Here is a 26,499-nt window from a genome sequence, read left to right on the forward strand (position 1 = left end):
AGCAGAGCAGAAGGGCCCGATATGCTCTCTGTTTGTGCTCAGTGTTTGATTTGGAGGTACAAAAACAAGCAGGCAACTTGCCTTCTCACTTCACCAACACAAATCAGGCCTGCCAGCCCAGGCAGTGGGGCTGTGCTGCTGTGACAGTGATGGAGTGCAGAAGAAAACCAGGGTCGAAGACTGCAGGTCGCTGTGCTAAAGATGGATCGCTGTGCAAGTTGTGCTTTTCATCTGCTGCCTTTCCAAGGTGAAAACAAGGGTTCTTTTAAGATTGCCTCAGGGCCCTTTGTTCCACCAAGATGCTATGTTATGTTTCAGATTTAACAAGAACCTGTGGTAGAAGGAGCAATTGGTGGTAAGTCTATTAAATAAATCTACATCCAGACACATACAGCAGGGATCTGCTCTCAGCTGTTGTTTTTCTTTTTATTATATAGAAGGAACACAGAAGATGTCTTTATAAGCTACAGCCACACTCAATCCAGATAAAGGCAGCGAAGCTGAGGTGGAGGATGCAGTCCATCGCATCTTCGGTTTGGTCAGGGGTTCTGTTCGCCCTGGCCCATGTTAACAAGGTTACATGCTGATGTGTTAACCTCTGATGGATGTATTTACAAACGGTTAATATTTGGAGGAATTAGAATTCCACATAGCTATGACCCAGAGCTTGACCCAATCGTAGTGTTATCTCGCGGCTGTAATAAAACATAGCAGTTTCTTTCATGACTCTGTAAATTTGATAATGTACAAATATCTGGTTATTTTATTTTTTGCTCTAAATGACTTACATCATTAAACAATTCCAAGCGTCTACAAGCTCAAGCTGTAATTACTGAGTAGGTATCAGCCTCTTGCGCAAAGCACCAGAAAACTTCCTGTTTGGCAAAACTGACTCCTGGGTTGTTTATTCACCTAAATATTAAGGTGTCTTCATTTATCATTTCATTAACTGTATTCACACTGAATTTGTAAAACAATCTTTTTATAACACTTTTTAAGGAAAAAAAAAAATTCTTCCTCCTCAGTTGTTATTCTTGTGAATGACCTTTTAAAGTATTTCCATAACAGCTTGACATTTGAGGGCAAAGTGTTTGTCAGTGACCATCTGGACGCAACTTGAAAGAGTCCTCATCTCTATTCAGACATCACAGCCACTGACTGAAAAAACTCCCCTGGAAAATGTGACTTGAATCAGCACCAGGGCTTCCCCTGCTCTTAGGATGTGGGTTGTTGAATAATGCAACAGAGAGAAAACAAGAAACTGGGAAGTCATTTTTAGGATAACCTTTGGTAAGAGGTGCATCCAGCAGCTCAGAAGGTTCCTTCCAGTGGCAACCCTGTGCGCTGAGAATACCATCACATCAACAGTTTCAGGATTAATAATGTCTGTAACATGCAGGGACAGGCACAAGAATCCCAGACCTCTCAAAGGATTGTGCTTCTTGAAATGAAAGATATAGCCAGGTGCTGAAAAGTAAGTTTTCTATACTACTTTTCACAGAAGACGTACCTTACAGCCTCACACTGCTTCAAAATGCAGTAATTTCATTGAAAGTAATGTTAATTTACCTGTATAGGCTTGGATTGATGCACAGATTCTGGAACATGATTTCACTTCGCCGTGTGTATCGCTGTAATGATTTCTAAGATGAGGGTTTGAGTATTACACTCCTCTCTCTCTAAATGAATTTTGCAGATTTAGATGTCTCAGAGCAGAATAAATTCTGCTTTTCAAGCAACAGCTCCCACAAGAATTACAACACCCCTATCTGTGTGCTCCTGTGTGTTAAACACTTTGTGTTTTATAAAGCAAACTTAAAGACCTTCAGCCTTGCACAATCTTTACCCCCAGAGAGAGTTCTATTGACCGCAGAATGGCTGGTGGGCAGTAGATTCTACTCAGTGCATTGAGAGCTGTAATGTGGGATCCTGTTATCACATCTCTTCACTGCTTGCCTGACAGGGTTTGTGTTTCCTCAGGAATCTGACTTCAAGAAATCTCGCTTCAAAGTACTGACAGGAGAGCACGGTCTTCTGTCCTCTCTGCAAATGTGCTGCTGCGTAGGGACCGGTAGGTGCAGATGCATTGCTTTATTCATGCGAGCGAACTGAAGTGGCTGAAAACTGAACGTGAACAAGTGGTTCAAAGAAGTTGAAAAAGCCAGGTACTTTGCAAACCACTGAGATCACCTCAAGAAATACAACTTTTCACACATGTTAGAAAATAATCTTTATATGAATAGATCTACATTTATCTCCAACATCGAAATCTACTAAAAATATTTGAATTTGTAATGTTTTCTTTAGATTGTGTGGGGGTTTTGCACTCCTGAAGAGGTGGCTGACAAGCAGTAGCTATGTGCATGTGTATGGAAATATCTTCTTGCACTAAAATCCTGTTTATTTCAAACATGTGCGCTGCTCAGGTGTCCACATCTGCTGTCATGGAGAGAGATTGGATCAAACAGAAGTCACCCAAGTGAATAAAGGTAACTCCAGAACAGTTTTCTTCAGTGATTTTTAGGAGATACAACAGACAAATCAGATTTCTGACAGCTTACGGAGGCATGCAGAGCCGAACAAGAGGTGCTACAGTGAGTCTGTGTCAGGCAGCACCAGCAACCATAGCCACACACATTGTGATGAGATGCGTGCCGTGAGCCCTGGCTGGTGGGACGTGTAACGGATGGCCACTGGTGGCCCTGTCATTCCAGACTTCATTAGTTTTGATTACTGTCAGACGCGTCTCCTGTCTGATGTATCTCAATAACAGAGCTGGAGATGGTGACTCCCCAGCTGATGTTCACCTGCTGGCTAACGGGAACCTTGGTTGCATGGGGGTGTTGTACCGCTGGCAGGGCAGAGGATGCCTGAGCAGCAGGATGCGTTTTCCCTTCTAGTTTCCTACTCTCTCGACCCTTTCAGAAGGACTTGTCTATTCTCCCTCGTGTGCTCCCTGTAGTGTACCAGTGACGCATTTCATCAGGGGATCTTTAACATTTCATAGACTTCTGAGAATTTATCTTGTGCTAATTTTTCTTGGCTCTTTTTTGCTCCCTAGTGGGTTGCCACTGTGGGACTTCTGAAGAACACTGTGAAGTTACTGTTAATTCATATAGTATCGCAAATACAGGAGAACATGGAGTGTTTTCCCATCCCAGGCTAGATGGGGCTGGGAGGAGCCTGGTCCGGTGGGAGGTGTCCCTGCCCATGGCAGGGGAAGGAACTGGATGGGCTTTAAGGTCCCTTCCAACCCAAATCATTCTGTGATTCTACGATTATATGATTCTGTGATTCTGATGGGGCCTTGGGCAGCCTGATCCAGGGGGATGTCCCTGCCCATGGCAGGGGAGTTGGACTGGATGATCTTTAAGGTCCCTTCCAACCCAAACCATTCTATGATTCTATGATTTTATGATTCTATGAGTCTATGATCCATGATTCCATGATTCTATGATTCTGATTCCATGAGCCTATGATCCACCATTCTATGACTCCATGATTCTGTGATCTCATTATCCTATGATTCCGATTCTGTGATTCCATGACTGCCCGTCTGGAGCACAGAGTACCGCTGACCCCACCGGCAGCGCCACTGCGGGACTCGAACCGGGGGGCGCAGAGGCCGCGGGGTGCTGGGCGGGGCGGAACGGCGGAGGGAGAGGCTAATGGTAGTGGGCGGGGCGTTGGGGTGGGCGTGGCATAGCTGCGGTGGGCGGGACGTGGGGAGGGCTGGGCGGGGTATGGGGTGGGCGGGGTATAGCGGCGATGGGCGGGTCTGTTGTGTAGCGGGCGTGGAGGTGCTGTGCTGGTGGGCGGTGCTGTGGCGCGGAAGTGGGCGTGGCATAGCGGCGGTGGGCGGGTCGCCGGGGCGGAAGTGCGGCGGCGGAGGAGGCGGTGCGCGGGCGGCTGCCGGGCGGCCATGAGCTACGAGCATCGCCGGGATTGGGGCCGCGGTCGCGGCCGGGGCGGCAGCAGCGATGGCGGCGCTACCTCCGCCTCCTCGGACGGAGCGGGCCACGGGGGCCGCGGCGGCGGCCGGGGGCGCCACCCCAGCCACCTCAAGGGCCGCGAGATCGGGCTGTGGTACGCGCGGAAGCAGGGCCAGAAGAGCAAAGAGACGGACCGGCAGCAGGTGAGGGGCGGTGGGCGGCCTTGGAGGGGCCTTCGGGGCCTGCGGGGGCGGCGGGGAAGCCGGGGTGGGGCTTTGTGGAGGGCGTGGAGCGATTGGACGAGAGGGAATGGCTTTGAATTGGAAGGGGGAAGATTGAGAGTGGACATTAGCAAGAAATTCTTCACAATGAGAGTGGTGAGGCCCTGGCCCAGGCTGCCCAGGGAAGCTGTGGCTGCCCCATCCCTGGAGGGGTTCCAGGCCAGATTGGATGAGGCTTGGAGCAGCCTGAGCCAATGGGAGATGTCCCTGCCCATGGCAGGGGGTGGGACTGGATGGGCTTTGGGGTCCTTTCCAACTCAAACTGTTCTGTGATTCTGATTCTTCTCCTCTCTCACTGGTTTGGGACTGACATTTGATTGTTAATATGGTGATATCTGTGGATATGCTGACAGAAATTGCACTTCCATGGTGTTTTTTTTAACCAGAGAGCTGTTGTGCGCATGGATGAACGCCGGGAAGAACAGATCGTGCAGCTGTTGAACACTGTCCAAACTAAAACCGAAAAGGAGCAAGAAGCCATGTCATGGTGGTCTGGGGATGAAGAAGGGTGAGGAGAAACAGTTACCGGTGCTTTTATTTACTTTGGATCAGACAAGCTTCTGGGAGGAAGGTGTATTAGGAAAGAGTTACCTATAGTGAGTGACTGAGGTGAACAGAGACACTCATTTTTCTCTACCTGTATGTTCATACTGAAACCTTGTCAGCATGGCTGTAGAAGTCTCTTCCGGATTGTTTTTGAGTTTGAGGTGTTATCATTTTTACTTAAAATCATAAATCTCTGTAACTGATTTCCAGGCCTGCTAGAGTAGATACATAGAATTTTTAAGCTCTCCTCGCCTCTGGGATTGCTCTTCCAGAGATGGCATTTGATTTCATGTTTCAGTTATTGTGCAGTCTTGGGATGTCTTCTCAGCCTCTGAATTAGGGTCTGTTCTTAACACTTTAAGGAGCATGGGAAATTCCACCTGGACATGAGGAAAAACTTCTTTCCTGTGGGGGTGGTGGGGCACTGGAACAACTGCCCAGGGAGAGTGTGGAGTCTCCTTCTCTGGACAGATCCAAACCCAGCAGGATGTGCTCCCGTGCAGCTGCTGGAGGTGACCCTGCTTTATCAGGGGGTTGGACTGGATGAGCCCCAGAGGGCCTTTCCATCCCTACCACTCTGGGATTCTGTGATTTAAAATAGGAGCCAAATGGACAGTCGGGTCTGTTACTCTGAGTCCACTGAAAATGAGGCGTTTGGACCCTGGCTGAATGATGCGGTTACGGGACAGTATTCTGCAGGGGGTTAAGCAGTTTTAACAGTTTTAACAGTTAAGGAGTTTTCTGGAGATGCTTTGTTGCTTTGTTAACTTCGTTTTGATACAAGGGAACGGGTTACTTGTCTGGCTTGTGATGTAAAATTTTTGATGGCTGGTAATTTGCAGACTAACTGTTTTAATGATGTAGCTATTTTCTCGTTAGGCAGTCTGGTAGCTCGTGGATGTAATATCCCAGCAGATGTGAAGCTTGCCTAGAATGGGTGGGCGCACTCTTCGCAGCAGCCAGGCACAGCGTGGGTATCTCTGAAATTTCTATTCTCTGTGCTTATTTCAGGCCTACACCAGAACAGCCGGCAAAAGCGAAACCAGAGGCTGAGAAAGCTCCTGTAAGACAGAGACCGGTCTTGGAGAAAACATTTCTTGATCAGGATGTGGAATATCTCTTTGAAAAAAATGAGCAGGATACTGATTTAGACGAGCAACTTAAAGAAGACTTAAGAAAGAAGAAATCTGATCCTAGATATATTGAAATGCAGGTACTTTTCCATATGTTAAGTAGAAAGCTTTTGACTGGATCTTTTAATTAAACTAACCAGAAAACTTAATTTCTTGCAATTTATTTACTAGTAAGTTGTTGTGATGCTACTTTAGCTAAAAATTACCTTCAGAATTTGCAAAATGCATACCTATTAATGGGACAATGATTAAAAAATGAGCTTTCAGTGACAATTCCTGATTGCATAAAATGTAAAATTTGAAGCCTACACATAGTTTTGTTGGGGGGAGTGGGAGTGTCCCCGTTTCTTTTTTAATGGATTGTATGTCTATGTTTATGTCTAAGACTGACAGAAGAAAAATGAGCTCTGAAGGAGTTGTATCTTAGGAAATACAAACTACATTTTTAATCACTATGTATAAAGTCATAGAATCATTAAGATTGGAAAAAATCTCTAGGATCATCCAGTCCTACCATCAGCCTGACACCATCCTGTGTGCTAAACCATGTCCTGAAGTGCCACATCCACATGCTTTTTGAACACCTCTAAGGAGGGCGGCTCCACCAATTCCCTGGGCAGCCTGTTTCATCCACAGGCAGCAATCCTGTTGGCACAGGGCCCTGGACCAGCAACTGCGTGTACCTGCCTCTTTGTGGACCGAACTGTTAGGTTTAAATATTTTTGCCAAATCTAATGAGACTGAAAACGTGCATGGGTCGCTATAAGATCTACTCAAAGCCTTTTCTTCTCCAGGCTGAACAACCCCCTCTCAGCCTGTCTTCGTATGGGAGGTGCTCCAGCCCTCTTATCATCTTTGTAGCCTCCTCTAGACCTGTTCCAACAGGTCCATATCCTTCTTGTGTTGAGGATTCCAGAATGGGACACAATACTCTAGACGAGGTCTCACAAGAGAGGAATAGAGGGGTAGAATCCCCTCCCTCGCCCTGCTGGCCACGCTGCTTTGGATGCAGCCCAAGATACGACTGGCCTTCTGGGCTGCAAGTGCACATTGCTGGTTCAGGTCAGGCTTCTCATTGACCAGCACCCCCAAGTCCTTCTGTGCAGGGCAGCTCTCAATCACATCATCTGCCATCCTGCATTGAAATTGGGGATTGCCCCAACCCAGATGTAGGACCTTGCACACGGCTTTGTTGAACCTCGTGAGGTTTGCACAGGCCCCCTTCTCTATCCAGTGTTATTTCTCAGATCAGCCTTGATCATAGATGAAATCTGCTATATTATTTCAGTGCTGAAAAGACGTTTAAAGACATGTACTGTTACTCTCTTTTTTCCTAGAGATTCCGAGAGAAACTTCCTTCATATGGGATGAGACAGGTAAATATATCTTTAATTTGAAAGAATATGCATTTCTGTTGTAAAATAGGAGAAAAAGAGTTACGTGACTGGGACTGACAGGAAACCTTTGATGCCTTTTATGAAGGTGCTGAAGCCTCTCAGGTTCTAACACTGAGTTGGCCTTATTTCCAGAAGGTAGCTCAGGTTCGTTGCTCCATGATCCATACTGAGTTACTCAGGAGCTGTACAGTTCTATCAGTAGGGTCAGCATTATTCATGGAAATGGTGTTGAATGCTGAATACATTGAAGTGCTTTTGCTCTAAGTATAGGTCTCTTCTTTCTTTGCCAGTTAAACTTCCAGACAGTCCTAATTACTTGAATTTTGTATAAAGTAATCGACCACTACGTTAATTGTCACATATTCTTTTTCTTATATATAAAAAGTTATGGCCATTTTTTGGAACATTTGCCCAATTTAGAATTGAATATAATTTTTTTAATCACAGGCTTAATGGCTATACTGCTGACTCTTACTGCCATTAGTTCCGCAAAGGATAACATCAGTAATAGTATGGGTTAATTGATATTAATTCTTCATTTGATGTCACCTGAAATAGAAATTGGATGTCTTCTTCTGTTTTCTTTTGTAGGTTCAATGAATGGTTCGTGTGCTTCCTTTCTAAAGTTAATGTCTTTGTCAGAACACGGTCCTTCCTGTTAGTGTTTGTTTCTTAAAATAGTTATGCTTCCCTTCCCAGTCCTTTGAATTGGGAGCTAGAGGCTGACAGCCTAATGAATCTGTTCCTGTCGGTATTAGAAAAGTTAAAATACTGTGCTGAAAAGAATCATCAGTTAGTGCAGTCCAACAAGACAAATGCCTGTTGTCAGTCACCAGGGATACACAGAAGACAAGTAGGAAGGAGAGGAGCTTACTCTATTGTTTTCATGCAGGTTCTTAATTATTTGTAGCTGGTATTCAGGTTTGATATGCTTTAAACCTTACGCGTGTGAAGTGCAGAAAGTACTTGTGTGGTTTAAATTGAACCTTTCTTTAGTATTACGAGGAGCAGATGAGTATCTGTCTGTATTTGCTGTGGCATCTTCTTCTAAGTTCACTGCACGGTAGCAGAGAATTGTCAAATTTCTTCTAAAATCTGTTTGGGACAATAATACCATAAATATTTTCTCTTTGTTTGGAAACAGGAACTTGTAAACCTTATAAACAATAATCGAGTAACAGTGATAAGCGGTGAAACTGGTTGTGGGAAGACAACCCAAGTTACACAGTTCATCCTGGATGATTACATAGAGCGAGGGAAGGGCTCGACGTGCAGGATCGTTTGTACGCAGCCCAGGAGGATCAGCGCTATCTCGGTAAGCGCTGCTTTGGCAAATGGAGTAACTTACTACTTGTGATTATTCCCCCCCTTCAGTAAATCTGAGGAAAGCTTACTGCCTTGCACAGAATCATTGAATGAAAACGTATTTGTTACTGGGCCCAGGATACTCAGACAAGCATGTGAACTGAGTGTGCAGCCTGCTAGATCGTTTGAGGTTAATATCTAAAAAATTCCAAATGGCCGGATGGACACCGCACTTCTGGCAGAAACAGCTCTGCCCTCGCATGTGCTCATGCTAAGTTTAAAGCTTGAGATAAGCCTATAGTGTGTAGTGGACAGTAAAGATGGCTTTTTGTGTGTTCATTTCCAGTTGTCTTAAATTCTATTGCAAATAATAATTTTGTTGATATACACTAATTTGATATTTCATAAGTTTTGGCCTTAATGGAATACTAGCACTGCAAGCCTCATTCTTCTCTGAATTTAATCATGGTTTATATCTGTGATTTTAATGGATTTGGAAAGGGCAAATGTAAATTAACATTGATGTTAACGGTGTGAGCTATATTAATGAGCAAGAAACAATTTGACTTTTAAGTGTACCATAATTACTGTTCTTGATAGGTGAGTGTCAAATGATTATAGAACCTTACTTCCTATATGAAAAGCTTGCCCTGTGGAAAGAGCAAGCGCGTTGCTAGTGCCTCAATGATTGTGTTCCTTTAAAGTGTTCTGGGTCGCAAACTTGTTCTTCGGTTGTGGACAGGAAACAGTTCTCAGTGGAGGAAAAAAGGTGATTTTGTTGCATACATAGCCTCTTGATTCTAGGTGTTCCCTGATGTTGAGTTGCCGCATCATTGATCTGCCTTGTGGAATGTTTAAAAAATTTTCTTTAATGCACTATTTTAATATTATTTATTTGTTTAAGGTGGCAGAGAGAGTTGCTGCTGAAAGGGCAGAAGCGTGTGGTAATGGCAGGAGTACAGGATACCAAATTCGTCTGCAGAGGTGAGAGAGGCTCTCTGGTTCAGGTACAGCCCTATCTGTTGGTATTAGAGCATGAGAATTTTGAAGAGTAGTTCCTAATGTAGATCACTGTTCATTCTAGTATTTTCTCCAAAAGGAATTCCTGTGAATAGCTGGTGTAAGGAATAGGGTATTTGAATTTAGCCAGAAGTTTGAGTGTGGTTATTGTATTTCATGCAGTGTGTAACACTGGCTGGCAACAAGCTGCATGTTGTCTAGTAAGTCCTTTTTTCAGTTCTTCTAAAAGTTTCTGCTATAGATAAGGGTAAAACTGTTATCCCTAATCCATGAATTTCAAAGAAAAATGGAAATGCTAAACCGCGTTTTTGTGAAAAACTGTATTTACTACTACACTTACCTGATCGCAGTGAGATTACTCAGTAATAAAGTCAGCCATGATGACAGTCGAGCAGTGCTGTTACATTTGGAGTCATCTGTGATTTGAAATAAATTATCTGAAATGTACCAGCAAATAGTGGAATCTTAATTATCACTGAGGAAAAACTACTGGTGAGAGATGACAGCATTTTAATTTGAGTTTATAGAATCTCATTTCTATTTCTCTTTACTATTTAGTAAAGAAAGTTACACTGCTGTATATTTAACTGTCACCTGTGCTGGGCTTAGGTAGCTGCAAGAATTTGGGGTCAACAGATCAATGCGCAGACAATGAAAAACAATGTCTGAGAAGTCGGGGCTTCCATTGGATTACAAGTAGCTCATTCCCCATCCCCAGAGATGCTCCAGCTGTGGCCCAGTTCCTTGTTACAAGGGAACTGTAAGCGTGCAAGTTGTAGAATGAGATGTACTTCATAATGCATATAATGGCTCTGTGCATTTTGATTTGAAGCTTTTGAAAATACTTAGTAAAATACAGACAAGAACTGAAGAATTCTTCATGTATCTCTTTCAGTCGGTTACCAAGGAAACAAGGTTCAATTTTATACTGTACCACAGGAATTGTCCTACAGTGGCTCCAGTCAGATAAGTGAGTTTTCTTATTTAATAAGAGTGAATACAATTATGAAATTACTTGACTACTGAGCTGCTTCTAACAGTCTCAGCTTTGTTTTGTGGGTTTGGTTTTTTTTTTCAGTTTTGCAAAAAACAAATGTTTAACTCCCTGCTCTTCTATTTTAGGCACTTGTCCAGCATTAGCCATGTAGTCCTTGATGAAATTCATGAAAGAAATCTTCAGTCAGATGTTTTAATGAGCATTATTAAAGATCTTTTGAATATTCGTTTGGATCTGAAAGTAATACTGATGAGCGCAACTTTAAATGCAGAGAAGTTTTCAGAGTATTTTGGTAGGTGAAATGTTCCTATGAATGTTCCTCTCAAGTAATTTAGGCTTCTACAATACAATCCAGTCCTCAAATTTTAGGATTGATTGTCATCAAAAGAAGTAATGACTTCAGTTTTACAAATACTCGCCTGCTGCTGGAGATATTTATTCCCTTAGTTTTATCTCATTATGAGCATGTGTTCTTTTGTATTTGCTTTTCAGGCATATTGTGGAAACAGTATCTCCAAAGTGGTTTTACAGAAAATATTAGTAAATATTTAATATATTTTAGAAATCTTGATGTAAGTGGGCAGCCAGATTGGAAGCCTTTAGTTGTTTACTCTTCTGGCTTTATTCTGTAGCTGGAACCAGATGAATATGCTGGAGAACAACATACTGCTTGCTAGCTATGCCTTTATTATTATTCAACAGCTTTATTTGGAATGTAATTTGGCATCTTCTGTGAGAATTTCAAAAGAAACAAACAGAAAACCCCTATAGACTTGGCAACTATATTACAAAAATAGCGAAGAACATTTACTGTCTCTATTATTTCAGTATGGTGTTTTATTTGCTGTTTAAAAACAGCATTGTGCCTTCCTTGACAGATCATTGCCCAATGATTCACATACCTGGGTTCACTTTCCCTGTGGTGGAATATCTTCTCGAAGATGTAATAGAGAAGTTGAGGTAAGGGTGTTTTCTGAACACCATTATAGAGGGCATTTGGGGAGGTTTTGTTTAGTATGTCTTCCCAAAGATTATCTTGTTATAAATAACCTGGGGAAGAATTAGCTGTGTTTCTCAACAGAAAACCTTCCACGTGAAGCTTAGTAGCTTTGACAGTAATCAAAAATGGCACATAGCTGCCTGTAAACGTTGGCTTGAGAAGAAAATCCTCGTCTGTCTTTGAGTGGTGAATTTTAAGGCTACTAAATCAAGCTGGTCATTAAGTTTGTTCAGACTTCATTTCTTTTTCCTACAAATTCATGTGCTTACTAGTGATGGTGCCTGTTTTTGTAAGTAAGTTTTCCTTCAGAAAAAGAAATGTCAAGAATCTTGTATACACGGTATAGCTAAAGCATGGTGTATCGTCTATAGTTTGGAAAACTAATATGCAGCTAGCTTTACATTGCCTTCAAAAAGTAGTTATGTTTGTTATTTAAATTCTAAGGTATACTCCAGAAAACACCGACCGTCGGCCACGGTGGAAGAAAGGCTTCATGCAAGGGCACGTGAGCAGACCAGAAAAAGAAGAAAAAGAGGAAATCTACAGGGAACGATGGCCAGAGTACTTACGGCAGCTGCGGGGCAGGTTGTTCTCAATTCCACCTTCTGCATTAAGCTTTTAGACACTTAGCTGAGAAATTAATACTGTACTCTGTGCTTTTACTAATGATGCAATCTGTGGAAAATAATGGTGATGGAATTGCCAGAAGGGTTGGCTGGCAACCCTTGAGGTGCTTTGGAGTCATCACCAAGCATTAACTTCTTTCGCTGGGCAAATTGCGAGAAAGCTTACAGCTGTGAGTTGCTTGCTGTTGGTGTTGGCGTTGTCTGTTACATGATGTTAGGCTGCCTGAACTTTGGGCTTTAGTTCTCCTCTGATGAATTTGCCCCTTCAGTCTATTTTTTTGAGAGAGATCTCAGTGCTTTCATCTCATTATCAACGTGATACAAAATGCGCTGGCTTTAAAATGAAACCAAACCCAGAAAACCCAAAACCAAACCCAACAAAACAAAAAACCCACCACAACCTTTTCCTTAGAATACTTTAATATTCCTCTGTAGTGATTTAAAACCAAGCTAAATAATTTTGCCTCTTGAGCCGGTCATGGAGATTGTTTGAAACGTTCTTTCAATGGCCAGCAGTAGTCTGGATGAGTTGATTAACTGCATAGCCTGACTGATTTATTTCAGGAACATCATCTTCCTGTTTTTCTCCTCTCTTATTTGTCCTCTGCGTTTTGAGGCTGTCAATATATCCAGCTTGGTAACAATACTAAATGTAGGTGACTCAGTTTTATCCCTCTTTTCTAAGAGAAGTGCTGAATGCTGCATTGTGGTCTATATTAATAACCTAAACTGATGATAATTGCACTGAACTAAATCTGTAAAGTACTTTGTGGTACAGAGGTTGAACGGATAAAGGCAAAAATTGGTCAGTAGTGAGTTACATAAGTGTATGATGGCAGAGCCTTGGAACAGAAGCCTGAGTGCATGACTTGGTGTGTTGAAAAGTTACCACTATGTGTGCTTTCAATGCCTGCAGGTACTCACCCAGTACTATAGATGCCTTGGAAATGATGGATGATGACAAGGTCGACCTTGACCTTATAGCAGCACTTATCAGACACATTGTTTTGGAAGAAGAGGTATGCTCCTGTCTCCTGTCCTCACTTCAGTGATGTCACTGACTTGTGGTCAGTGGCTATTGCAGTGTCAGACCTGATGGTTCGTTTGGCTCACCATACAGGTATAAGGAAGAATAACTGCTTTTTAGCTCTTCTGAAACGTAATCTAACAGCTTTAATTACCGTTTGAACCCTGACTTTAGAATGTGGTTGGTTACAGTGTTTACTGACAGGATGGGATAGAATCCATGTTTGAAGGGGAGCACACATCTGTATTTTCTTGAAGAGGGTTTGTGGGTATTAGCAAGAACTGTGTACATAAACATGAAAAACTTAATACGTTTGTGCTCACTTATGGTCCCTTCTGAGCAAGGGGCAGAAAAAAAGAGCCTGAATTCTTTTACTGGCGGGACTCCTAAATAACATGAAATAGGTATCTGAAGGTGTGGGTGCCGTTTCAATTCATATTGGTGCCTTTCTGTCTTTCAGATAAGCTTTTAAATAAGCCTTCAAATTAATTATGTGCCTTGGTCATTTGAGGGAAAGGAATAATTTTACAAATGAAATTTTATCCTCTAGTTCTTTCTGTGACTGTGTACATGTTTGTCAAAGGTCGCGTTCTTTGTAGCCTCTAGTAAAACTTAATGTTTTGTGAAATAGTTGTAGGAAATGATCTGAAAACCTCATTAGTGTACGCTTAGATATCTGTTCGTAATTCCTTAGCAGTGGAAGGGAGAGGGCAAGAACAGTGCTTACAGTTGATATTCACTGCCTCTTGTCTACGCTGTGTGGTTGGCTTTAGTGTTTTTTCTGCCTGCACAATCCAAATATGACTCGGATGCTGTGAAGACTGAATTTTTATGGAGCCCTGCAAAAGTTTGGTCACCCTTACCAAACACACGGCTGGGAGACTTCCAGCTTAGCTTGTGGTTAGTCAAGATCAGTGGTTAGCACAGCTGCATTAAGTTATCCTCAACTGTGCATGACCTTGTGATTTAGTAATAAAACTATTGGAATATTAGTATCAGCAGGATTTGTGCCTGAAGCGGTGACAAATAGGAAGTAACTTGTGTTACTGTGGGGTATAATATATGTAGATTGTCATAACCCAAACTTACGTGTGTGTTTCTGTGTTCAGAAACATCTGTGGAAGACCTGACACCTTACCTGACTCCTTAATGAGAGTTCTGTTTATTACAAATATCAAATAATTTCATCTTTCAGTTAATGGATCATTTAAGCTGTGGATAATGAGTATGAGTTGCTGTTTTGATTTTCTTCTTCCTGTGTTGAAAGTTCTGTGCTAGTTTGTTTTATTTGCAGCTCCTTCTTCTCATGTTGCCATGGCTCTGCGTAAAACGCAGAGGAAAAAAATATAAGATCAAATTTATTTATTATGATCAGACAAATGTATGTACCTAACTCTCTTATATAAAATAATCTGTATTATAAAAGTTTCAAATATGAGTCAAAGAGGTTTGAAATATCACAGAAGCAGTATAAGTGTAGTGGGGTGCAAGCAGCTGGTTCTTTCCAGTGTGTGTAATTTATTCTAACCTCTTTTCCCTTTACTCCCTCTTTTATGTATAGGATGGTGCAATTCTAGTGTTTCTTCCAGGCTGGGACAACATTAGTACTTTGCATGATCTCCTGATGTCACAAGTGATGTTTAAATCAGGTAAAACCAAAATTTTACACGGGGATTCTAGTAGCAGTGGTAGTGGCAAACTCTTGACTTTTGCATGTGACTGCTGGTGTTGCACTGAATTTGGTTTGTTTTCTCATCTCTCCTCTCAAAACTATTGCAGTGTGTTCAGCATTGTTTGGATTTCTGTGGTCTCTTTCATCTGCTAAAGACGACACCTTTTCCTCGGTGTAGGAGTGAACAATCTGAGAAAGAAACTCAGACCTGCATCCTTTTCCTTTTGTCCTTGTAGCTATGATAACTTCCATCTGAAGTTATGAAGTTAACTAAACTCTTCCATCTTCCACATTTCTTGATTCTTCAGCAGCTTCCTTCTACTGCTTTGCTGATAGTTCTTTTAAATCCTGTTTATTCCTAGAAGCTACTTTTAATAGGACACTAAAATACTCTAGGTCTGTCTGATACACTTTAATTTGTCCTGTTTGCAAACTTCATATTTTCATCTAACTTGTCTATGCTCTTGACTATTCAGATAGTTATCTTACAGTCCTTTCTGTGTACATTCCACAGATAAAAGAATTTCAATGTGTTGGACAATTGAGGAGTGTCAGTTTGTTTATTAAACTTGAGCAATTATTCAATAATTAGAGAATTTAAAAATGAAATATAAGTTACTGTACCTAACTCGTTCTCTTAAACTTGCTGAGGAACCATAGCATAATGAAAAAAGTCCTTTATACCCTTTTACTTTAGAATTTGCCATGATGGTTCCTGTATCTGTGAATCCAGAGGAAGAAACAGTAGACTTATTTGCAGCATGTTTTCTGCATAGTTGATTTTCCTGTAGAATTAAAGTTTGTGTGCTTACACCAAATCTCTTACTGATTTTTAATTTTCAGATAGGTTTATTATCATACCTTTACATTCACTGATGCCTACTGTTAACCAGACCCAGGTACGCTTCTCTTTTATTGTAATATTTCACAATTACAGAAAGAAATTAATTAAGCCTGTGTTTGGTTTTGGCAAATATATAAATGGGCCGTGGATAATTACAGGTGTTTAAGAAGACCCCGCCAGGAGTAAGGAAAATCGTGATTGCTACCAACATTGCAGAGACTAGGTAAATAGCTGGCTGTACAGACACAAAAAGCTGTATGTTAATAAAATAAATGAAAGTGATAGTTTAAAGTATAAACCTCTTCAGTGTTTCAAAAAATATAGGCTTGTGTGTTTGTACCATTCATTTGTAACGCTTTAGGTATGTTTATAGATGAAACAGAAGTTTTCATTTAATTGTTATAGACAATGAAAACGTGGATGTTACTGTAATGACTCACCTTTGTGTGTGATAAAACAGAGCTGCCTGTACTCTCTGCAGTCTTTATAACCCCATGTGGTGACTTTTGCCATACCCAGGAGAGTAGATTACGCTCTTTCTTGAACTACTCTGTAGTGTAGTTCTTAATAGAATTCCAGATGCAGATTGATTTTACTGTGTTGACTCACAGTTTGGGAGGGGATAGAAAGGCAAAACCCCTTTTAAGTCCTAGGTGAAGCTTGCAAAGATGAAAAGTTGCATTTTTTTTCTCTTTTAAACAGCATTACGATAGATGACGTGGTGTTCGTTATAGATGGTGGGAAAATAAAGGAAACTCACTTTGACACACAGAACAACATCAGCACAATGGCAGCAGAGTGGGTTAGTAAAGCTAACGCCAAGCAGAGGAAAGGTCGTGCAGGAAGGTAAGGATAATGGGGGCAGTTGGAGAAGTTTTGTGATGTGAAGTTTCACTCTGTCCTGGAGCACCTGTGTGCTGGAGATACCGCTCTGTTATTCCGATTTCCAGGAGCAGATGCCAGCACAACTGATTCTTGTTCTGATGGAAAAAATCATTCCTTTGTCTTTCTAGGAAACTGATTTAACTGTGCTGTGTTTAACTCATGGGTTTCCCTCCTCCTTGTAAAAGAATGAGTCCCACGTTGTTCTGATTTTGGTTGGCACTGCTTGCCTTCACACCTGAATCATAAGGCTGTGATACATCAAAGTGAAAATTGCCTACAAGTTCATATTGCTTAGCTATATGCCCAATGTTCTCGAAGTTTCTCCCCCTCTGAAAATACTTTGCGGAAGGCTTTCTCTCTTGTTCAGACTTGCAGTTATTCTCTTCATTGCTCCTTTTGAACAGTTGATGGGTTTGTGTTCTGCGTGCCCTTTTTCCTTTTGATGGCTCTGGTTCAGGAAGCTGAAGTGTTTTTATAATGGAGGTGTTTTGGAAAACTGTTTATAAACAAACACAATCATAATGTCAGTGTTATAGAAAGAAAGAATAACAGTTTTTTATTTAAATAATTCTAGAGTTCAGCCAGGCCACTGTTACCATCTATACAATGGACTACGTGCCAGCCTTCTAGATGATTATCAGTTACCAGAGATCTTGAGGACGCCTTTGGAAGAGCTCTGCTTACAAATCAAGGTAAACACATGAATCTTCAAATATTTAGCATCTACTCTTCCATTGGAATAAAAGATTGAGGGATTAGGTCAATGCAGCTGTGTTGTCTTTCAGTCAGGGCTGTTACACCTGAAGTACAATATGTTTGTCTGATAATTGCAGCAACTTTTCAAAATGAGTACTTGTACCTAGATGTGTCAAACCCAGGAAAAATGGAGTTGTCTAATCTAAATAATAGCTGAAGTCTACTAACTAATATTTTGACTGTGCTTCCCTCCTTCCCCCCAGATTCAGTCAGAGGGGCTTCAGTGGGAATGCCAGTGAGTCTAGGGATACGGCATCTTAAAGGAATTTTACTAAGAAGTGGTTTTAGAACTGATGTGCATTTCCTTTTTGGCAGTTTGCATTGAATTCTTTATGCATGCGTAAGGAATACCATGTGTATGTGTACAAAATGAAGAACAGATCCTTATGTTTCAGACTTCATCATTAATACATTTTAATTAGTTTTTAATCAGTGAAACTCTCAAGCTGTGAATTATTCACAGTTTGTTTAATTAGCATGGTCACTTCTTACTAATTTCAGGTAGCCTTCTTTCTCCAAGTGCTATAGGTTTGTGGTTTTTGTTTTCTTTCAGATTCTAAAGCTTGGTGGAATTGCTTATTTTCTGAGCAAGCTAATGGATCCACCATCTCGTGATGCTGTAATGTTGGCCATAAACCATCTAATGGAGCTGGTAAAGTGTTGTTTCATGTACATGCAAGGAAAGATCTGTTTAGAACCGTGTTACTGCATTGTTTGTTATCGGACAGTTCTGATTGTACAGACCTGGACATTTGCAACTTCTTAGCGTACTGCATAAACCCTTTCTGTATCCTCACTGAACAGAGGAAAGGATTTCCCATGATACATAACATTTCTTGGCTGCGTAGAGAAGTTCCAAATCGTTCAGAATGTATACATGCACCTTGCATTCCAGTTCCCTACAAGTATTCACTTAACTCGCTGCTTCTGTACCACCCTGCTCATGGCTGCATCCACCAAGCCCTCCTATCCCAGTCAGATCACTGAACAGTTTGAGTCTTCTTCTGTGGTTAAATAAGATCTTTATAGGAAAAAGACCTTGTCTGTCATTGCCCCTTTGGATGCTGGGGAAGGAGAGATTAATGATGCATTTGTACTGCTGACTTCTTGCCTTGGTATTATCAGTACAACTCAGTTGTAGCAGTAAGTTGAAGCACCTGATGTAGGTGAAGGGCAGTATTTAGACCGATTCTATAAATGGCATGATTTTATAGATGTTTAGCTAAAATTCAGCTGTACACTTTTTCTGTTATCATGTGGCATAATAGCAAATGGCAGAGTAAATAAAAACAGAAGTAATATTGATGGTGAGATGTAAGCCTAAAAAATCAGGATAATAGGAAGACGCTCGGATGTTAATATTTCTTCATGCTTTTGTCCAGAAAGACACTGAGCCCTAGTAAACCACTTAAAACACAGTTAATAATTGTTGCCACTTTCTTGGATCTAACTGAACATTTCCCTTTCTCCGTAACTTGCTTGATCACTTTCCTTGCGCACCGTATCACAGCTCACTGCATTCTCCTGCTGTTAAGCTTTCCATTGTCCTCTAGGTATAGCAAGGCTGTTTTGAGGAAATCCTCCCTGTTTTAAACACCGCATTTATTCTTTTTTCTTTTTTTTTTTTTCCTCTTTTCTTCCGACAGAATGCTTTGGACAGACAAGAAGAACTGACTCCCCTAGGTGTGCATTTAGCACGATTACCAGTTGAACCGCATATTGGAAAAATGATACTCTTTGGAGCTTTATTCTGCTGCTTGGATCCAGTACTTACGATTGCAGCTAGCCTCAGCTTCAAAGACCCTTTCGTCATTCCTCTGGTAAAGTTTCTAAGAGCAGAATTGCACCTACAATTCTTAAAATCTTGGAAAGATGTTGGGACTTACTGAGATGTTGTAGTTTAAAAGTGTGTTAATCTTATTTTCATGTTAATTGCATTTGTGTTAGACAAAGATTGCCTTCACATCCTATGAAACTTTGTCTTTACCTACAGACTATTGGAAGTAGCTTTAATTTTCACGTACGTTGCATACAGAGTTTGTTGTTATGTCCCTTAAGTAGGAAAAGAACTGTCGTGTCAGTCATGAATATTTCATAGGCTCTTATTATTCTTAGGGCAAAGAGAAAGTAGCAGATGCAAGAAGAAAGGAGCTGTCAAAGAACACTAAAAGCGACCATCTAACTGTGGTGAATGCTTTCATGGTAGGCATGTCTTAATATTGTTGTTTTTTTTCCTTCTAGAATTGTGATTTGAGTAATATGGCTTATTCTTAGTTAAAAACGAATCAGTTAAGCTCTATAAAATTTTTGTCTTGGCTTCCACAGAAACATAAAACCAAATTAATTGCCATCCTTCTAGTGTTGAGGAATCTTGTCTTCAGGCTCAATAACCTCTTTCACAGACTTTTCCAGAGGAAATAATGTGACAGTTATCTTGCTTAAGTCATGGATTCCTGTCCTGCTGGTCTCTACCAGAGGCTGAAGCTGGTCTTGGAAGCATTGGAAGTTTGGCTTTCTGGTGTTGGGGTGAGAAGAGGAGGAAATAAATGGCCTCAAATGCAGTTTCTGCCCAGGACTGTTAATAACGACCAATGCAGTTCTGGCAAACTTATCTAGATTTCACTCCTCATCATGGAAAACAGGAAGTTTTATATTCAAAATATTGTAGAGTTGTGTTTTTCTGCTCTGTGCTGCATGTACATAAAGAGATCAAAGGATTTACTTTTTCTCTTGTAGAGAAAAATAATGCTATCTTTTGTTAACCTCCATTTTTTTGTTGTCCTTTATTTTTTTCAGTATGTGTTTAGTATGTTACAAACATATTTGAACTGTGGTTTTAATTTTTAGGGCTGGGAAGAGACTCGGCGCCGTGGTTTCAGAACTGAGAAAGACTATTGCTGGGAATATTTCCTGTCTTCAAATACGCTCCAGGTAACATCCTGATGGTTAAAAAAAGGGCATCTGTGGGAACGAGGGGGGAAGCCTTTGGCGTAGATTGTTCTGGGACACTCTTTGTTGTTTCCTAGATGCTGCATAACATGAAAGGACAGTTTGCTGAACATCTCCTTGCAGCTGGATTTGTGAACAGCAGAGACCCCAAGGATCCCAAATCCAATACCAACTCAGGTTAACTGTGGAAGGGAATGGAGAATTTCTGGTAGCTCAAATCTCAGTTTGCAGAACTGCATTATTTGCTTTGCTGTCCTCTACAGATAATGAGAAGTTGCTCAAAGCGGTCATCTGTGCTGGCTTATATCCAAAAGTTGCAAAGATCCGGCCAAGCTTCAGCAAAAAGAGAAAAATGTAAGAATTTCGTTTAATTTTGGTTTATATTCAAGGCTTTTTCTGTGTTAGGTAATTTGTCAGGGTGAAGCAATGGTTTTGAGTGCAAGAATGAATCTCTTCGTAGCTCAAATCATTGTTGTACGTTACCTCATTTGAAGAGCGTAGGTGAGAGCATGAGATTGTTGATCTGTGTAACATTTTATACCTGCTAGTCTGTGAAATGTTTTTTGTGACCTTAGTGTGCTGTGCAGCTGTTACAGTATATCACTAACACTGCTGCTAGAGGAGTCCTGCCATCCTCTTTGATCTACAGCCGCAGTTAAACGCTGTCTTTCTTACCTTTTGGCGAGACAGAGCCCAGAAGTACTGGTCTGATGATTTATAACTTCTTCTATGATCAGCCTGTTTATTCTTATTAACTGTTTCTCGCAGTAACAATACACTCCTCGGGATGTAGATATCCTTCTTTGTGAACATGATTTAAGACAGAGTTAAGGATTGAACATTTGGATAAACTTTGTGTGTAATGTCAAAACAACAAGCTAGGAGCAATCATTATGCCTATAACTAAGAAAACCCCAAACAAACACCCCTTCCCTCCCCCAAGTGATTATTTCTATGAAAGGAGTAAGAACAGGAGTCAAAATTATGGTTCAGACTGTGTAATTTAGGCTCTTCTGTAGCTGACACTGCTAGTCTGTTGATAATCCCTTTTAAACCAAGCCTGCTGTGCTCGAATCACCTAAAAGATGCAGTAAGTTTGCAAAGAAAATGCAGGTTACTGCGTGGCTGTGTCCTTGCCGCACGAGGGAGTGAGGCGTAAGCCAGCTGCCCAGGGAGGTGCAGTTTCATCAACCACTCGGCAAGAGCTTTGTTACGCTGACCGCTTTGCTGGAGAGCCTCTTTTATTTCAATTCTGAAATTAAAACTATTAAACCTTTTTCTTTAAGGGTGAAAGTCTGCACCAAGACAGATGGAACAGTTAATATTCATCCTAAATCAGTTAATGTGGAAGAAACGGAGTTCCATTATAACTGGCTTGTTTACCATTTGAAGATGAGAACTAGCAGTGTATGTAAAGGGTTTATTTTGTGTGGTTTATTTTCGTAGCTCTTTAATGAGGTTGGATCAAGGTTCAAAGGGGATGTGAACAGTGCCTTTGTTTGAAGCCTTCCTGTCTTGGGTCATTCCTTTGTCATCAGTACATTCTTTGTGATCCTGGGGTTATTTAAGGTCCTGGCAATAACGGGTGTAGGGGTTTTATTTATTTCAGTCCAGTGTAACATTTATGAATCTGCTGAAATCTTTCTTTTCCTCTGTTTATTATGGAGTAGTTGGTTTGATTTCACCACTTTGTTTGAAGGGCTAATGGGGACCATTTTTGCTCCTGTTCAGTCTAATTTCATGTAACTTTTCTAAGTGAATTGCTTCATATGTCTTGCATATTTATGGATTACTGAATAATAGTCTTGTGGAATTCTGTTCTGAGTTTCATTAAGGGTTACTGATGTCAATTAAGATGTTTTGAAGGGTAATAGGATAATTTTGTCTTCTTGCAGATTTACTTATATGATTGTACAGAGGTCTCTCCATACTGTCTCTTGTTCTTCGGAGGAGATATATCTATTCAGAAGGATAAAGATCAGGATACAATCGCTGTGGATGAATGGATTGTTTTCCAGTCTCCGGCAAGAATAGCAAACTTAGTTAAGGTGACTGAGTTTAATAATATTGCGTATGGAAGACTTAGTGTAACACTAATCCTTCTTAGGGTTTCTGTATTTGATATCGCTGTGTACCTACTGAGATAATGCTGGTTTAAATGTATTCCCAGTAAGCAGTTCAAGTACACAAAATAAATGAAAATGATCAACCAAAGATGTGGAGATGATTACAAGTTCGTTCAAAATGTAGTAGGAGAAATGACGTTCTAAACAGGCTGCATTACATGCTAAAGTGGGCAGAAGTGAACAGTAGTGCACTCCCGTATCTTTGGCCTTGGGAGCAGGCAGTCAGATTGATTTATTGTTTTGTTTCCAGGGTAATAGCTTGGCTAATGAGAATGAGGTCATGTGCCTGTTGAGGCATCAGGAATGTGATGGTGATTTTCCTGTTCAGCTCGTGCAGCCTCTGCTGAAAAATTCATGGGGATACCAAAAAACTGTAGAAGCTTGAGAGCAAGAGTCGTAAGGTGGATTTAAAGGATTTATTAACATGCCTTACTCGTCAAGTGAGAGATTTGAAGAGATTTATTCTCTGTAGCTTTTCATAGCAAAAGCTTTAGGATGGCTTGATCACTCCATGAAATGTCCACATGGAAATGGAAACATGAGGATGCGACTTTTCAGCTGACAATAATAAGGAGGAACTGAATAGAGCTCTGTTTAATATTAGATCCTAGAAATCATATCTGATTATTTTTTTACCCCCGAATATTTTGAATCCAGAACTAGTCCGCTGATGCATGGACAGGCCGTTAAAGGTCGTCACATCCAAAGGTGGTCATCATCATAAACAGTAAAACTGTGAGATCTTGAGAAGCAACTTTTGATCCTGAAGGTAGCAAAGTTGAAATGAATGGATAGGAGAACAGTGGGTGTAAAGATTAAGAGAACAGAGAGCCCAAGGGGTTTGAAATTGCTGTAGTAACATCACATCATTGTGTTGCTCTAACTGCTTGACTCTTCTTTTGTCTTTTTTTTCCCTTCCTTCCCACAAACTCTTTGCAGAACTTAAGACGAGAGCTTGATGATCTTCTACAAGAAAAAATAGAAAACCCTCATCCTGTGGACTGGAATGACATTAAATCCAGGGATACAGCAGTACTGACAGCTATTATAGACTTAATCACAACACAGGAGAATGAAAGTGCCAGAAACTATGCTCCACGATTTCAGAGTGAACGCTATAGTTGACACACTTTGATATCGAAGTATCGATAAAGCAAACATTCACCTTTTTTTGTTTTGTTTTTTTTTTTTTTTATAGCATTTATTTAGGTAGAGGAAAAAGGTGGGGTTTTTTTTTTTTAGGTTAAGCTGGTAATTCCCTCATGCTGAAGAGCAGTGATTGCAAAATAGTTGTTAATATCTGTATATGCATGGTAATGTGTGTTCAGTGTAGCTTTTTAAATGAGAGACAATGCAATGCTCACAGTGTTAGGTGATGTATGGTTTTTGTCGTGCTGTAGCTTTTCTTTTTGTTTTACCCATCAGGTAACAGTTAGATATTAAAAAAACCTGCTAAAATACTGGTTAATAATGCTTAAACTGTTCTTGCTATTGGTAGAAACATCTCAAAAGACTTTCTTCTTAATTGGGGGTGGTGAGCAATTATACTTGCTGTGTTATTGCAGCTCTGCAGCAGTCTTCTCACCAAGGCTTCCACAGAAGGTAATTATAGCTTAATTAAACTAAACTTGAAAATACTTGCTAAATTTGTACAGTGGGAGGAAACAGTCTTCAGGAGTACTCTGTTCCTCTGCCTTTCATTCCATTCAGTTAATCTTTCTTCACTTTTAAAGCCTATCTGTCATTACTGCTGACAAATTTCAGACTACAGAAGACAGAGTTAGGTAAAAGTCACGGTGGAATACACTTTAAGGTGTCATTCTAATTATCGTTATTTTTAAACTGTCCATGTATGGGTTATAATATTACATTAAAAGCCTTTTCTTTAACGTGTTATTCCATATGTTCTTAGTTCTTCATGTTTTGAATGCCATTCTGTTCTGAATGCTTCCAAATATGTAAGAACATCACTTAGGATTTTGAGTGGGGTGTTTATTTGAGCAATACAGTTCTGATGGAGCTGCTGTTCCCTTGGAACCAGGGGGCTCTGGATGTGGGATTGGGCTTGGTTCCCTGCTGCTGGGATCTGGGGCAGGAGATGGAGCTGAGACAAAGGATGGCTGTTTAATATGGACAGGTGCTGGCAGGCCTCTTACCTGCACTTTGCAGCTGTAGCTCTGCTATTCATAGAGTGGTTTGGGTTGGAAGGGACCTTAAAGATCATCTAATTCCAACCCACTATTCCTGGGATTATCCTTGAGGAACAAAGCTCTTACTTTTCCAGGCAAACAAAATGATGCACAACCCGTTCTCCTTGGTTTGGTTTGATTTTATTCCTTGTGCTTTGCAAAAATGACCTTGAGTGCCAGGTGCAGGAGGGTTTATGAGCCTTATCCTGAAGAACTTGGAACTGCTCAGGTGAAACTGTTTCCATTAACAGGGAGCAGAGGCTGCCAAGCTCATTATATCTGCCCAGCTGCAAAAAAAACCCCTGTATAATTCGACCTCGCTCCCTCTAGTCGGTTTAATTCAGCCCAGGTGCTGAGGGTGGGGTTCCCAACACTATCGTGCTCTACGGCAGGTGGATGCAGGAGGATAGAGGAAACAAAACCTCCAGGGCTGCCTGGTTGGAGCTGCCTGGGGTGGTTGTGGGGAAGAGCAGAGCTGCGAGAAGCCTCTGGGACCCTCCAGACACTCGGGATGCCGGTAAGAAGCGTGGGAAGTGGCAGTTCCCCCTGCCTCAGGGTGGGTGCGGAGCTGCTGGAGGTGAGCCCTGGAATCGAAAGGGGGAAAAGTGATGAAGTGTGTGGAAATGGGAATGTAATGAGTGTGGTGCAGTATCTCGGGCTCTTGGGTTGGGAATGCTGAGGAAAGAGGTGGGTTTGAATGTGGCTGCACCACATGACGAAGCTGGGGTGCATCCAGCGCTGCTTTGCCAGCTGGAAGGGGGGGATTGTCCTGCTCTGTTCTGCACTGGTGCGACCCCACCCTGAGTATTGTGCGCAGTATAAAAAGCATCTAAACCTACCGGAGAGTGTCCAGAGGAGGCCACGAGGTTGGTGAAGGGTCTACAGAGGAAGTCATATGAGGAGCGGCTGAAGTCACCTGGTCTGCTTAGCCTGGAGGAGACTGAGGGGGACCTCAGTTTACTGCTTCCTCACAGGGGAAGGAGGAGGAGCAGGCGCTGATCTCTCTGGTGGCCAATGATGGGGCCTGAGGGAATGGCAGGAGGATGTGCCAAGGGAGGGTTAGGTTGAGTATCTATAAGGGAAGGCTCCTCACTCAGAGGGTGGTGGACCGCTGGAGCAGCTCCCAGGGAGGCAGTCATGGCCCCACGCCTGACAATATTGGAGAATCATTTGGCCAATGCCCTCAGGCACATGGTGTGAATGTTGGGGTTGTTCCGTGCAGGAACAGGAGCTGGACTCGGTGATCCTTGTGGGTCCCTTCCAACTCGGGAGTGATTCTCTGGGGGTGGGCAAGAAGCTCGTGGGTCCCAGCTGGGCTGGTGGTCCCCGCTGGCGCACAGGTTGGCCGCTGCTCCTGTCCTGTGCTGCCCTGGGGGGGGAAGCAGTGGGTGAGTGCCTGCTTCTGCTTTGCTTGCGCCCACAGCTTTTAATTTATCAATCAAACTGCCTTTATCTTAAACCATGAGTTTTCTCGCTTTTACCCTTCAAATCCTTTTCCCCATTCCCGTGACGGGGAGTGAGGGAGCGAGGTGTGGGGTTTAGCTGCCTGCTGGGCTCGAACCGCCACCTCTCGTGCAGTCTATGAGGTTGTGCCGATGTAAAGATGTTTGCTTTTTTGTTTGTTTTCCTGTGGTTGGCCAGAGACCAGGAATGTTTCCCTTCTGAGTTCATAGTGCACTTAATGAAGGCTGTTTCTGCCTTCTGTATTAGTTTTCAGCGTTTCCTGGAAGTCCAGGTTATGGAATGAAATGGAATTCAGTGGTGGTAACTGGTTCTTCTTGACCTTTGCCTTATCTCCAATGGACCTGGAAGAT

At 41.7% G+C, this 26,499-nt stretch overlaps 1 protein-coding gene across 1 annotated transcript; it reads left to right on the forward strand.

Moving 5' to 3' along the window:
* The first annotated feature begins 3,854 nt into the window (after positions 1 to 3,854).
* On the forward strand, positions 3,855 to 25,342 carry DHX36 (DEAH-box helicase 36). Its single transcript, XM_054074782.1, has 25 exons — positions 3,855 to 4,135; positions 4,600 to 4,721; positions 5,771 to 5,972; positions 7,230 to 7,268; positions 8,434 to 8,604; positions 9,499 to 9,578; positions 10,510 to 10,584; positions 10,737 to 10,903; positions 11,490 to 11,571; positions 12,056 to 12,196; positions 13,154 to 13,256; positions 14,826 to 14,913; positions 15,780 to 15,835; positions 15,939 to 16,003; positions 16,483 to 16,626; positions 17,240 to 17,357; positions 17,975 to 18,073; positions 19,068 to 19,241; positions 19,537 to 19,623; positions 20,269 to 20,352; positions 20,448 to 20,547; positions 20,634 to 20,724; positions 21,657 to 21,777; positions 22,266 to 22,418; positions 23,436 to 25,342. The coding sequence occupies exons 1-25, from the start codon at positions 3,923 to 3,925 to the stop codon at positions 23,619 to 23,621; spliced, it is 2,961 nt and encodes a 986-aa protein (XP_053930757.1). The 5' UTR covers positions 3,855 to 3,922; the 3' UTR covers positions 23,622 to 25,342.
* The last annotated feature ends 1,157 nt before the right edge of the window (positions 25,343 to 26,499 follow it).

Source organism: Cuculus canorus, chromosome 9 (genome assembly GCF_017976375.1).
Source record: "Cuculus canorus isolate bCucCan1 chromosome 9, bCucCan1.pri, whole genome shotgun sequence".
NCBI classification, from domain to species: Eukaryota; Metazoa; Chordata; class Aves; order Cuculiformes; family Cuculidae; genus Cuculus; species Cuculus canorus.

Coding starts and splice junctions, on each gene's coding strand:
- DHX36 (XM_054074782.1), top strand. CDS start 3,923: ATGAGCTACGAGCATCGCCGGGATTGGGGCCGCGGTCGCGGCCGGGGC. Junction 10,904..11,489: donor GAAGTTTTCAGAGTATTTTG/GTAGGTGAAATG, acceptor CTTCCTTGACAG/ATCATTGCCCAATGATTCAC. Junction 22,419..23,435: donor GAATAGCAAACTTAGTTAAG/GTGACTGAGTTT, acceptor AACTCTTTGCAG/AACTTAAGACGAGAGCTTGA.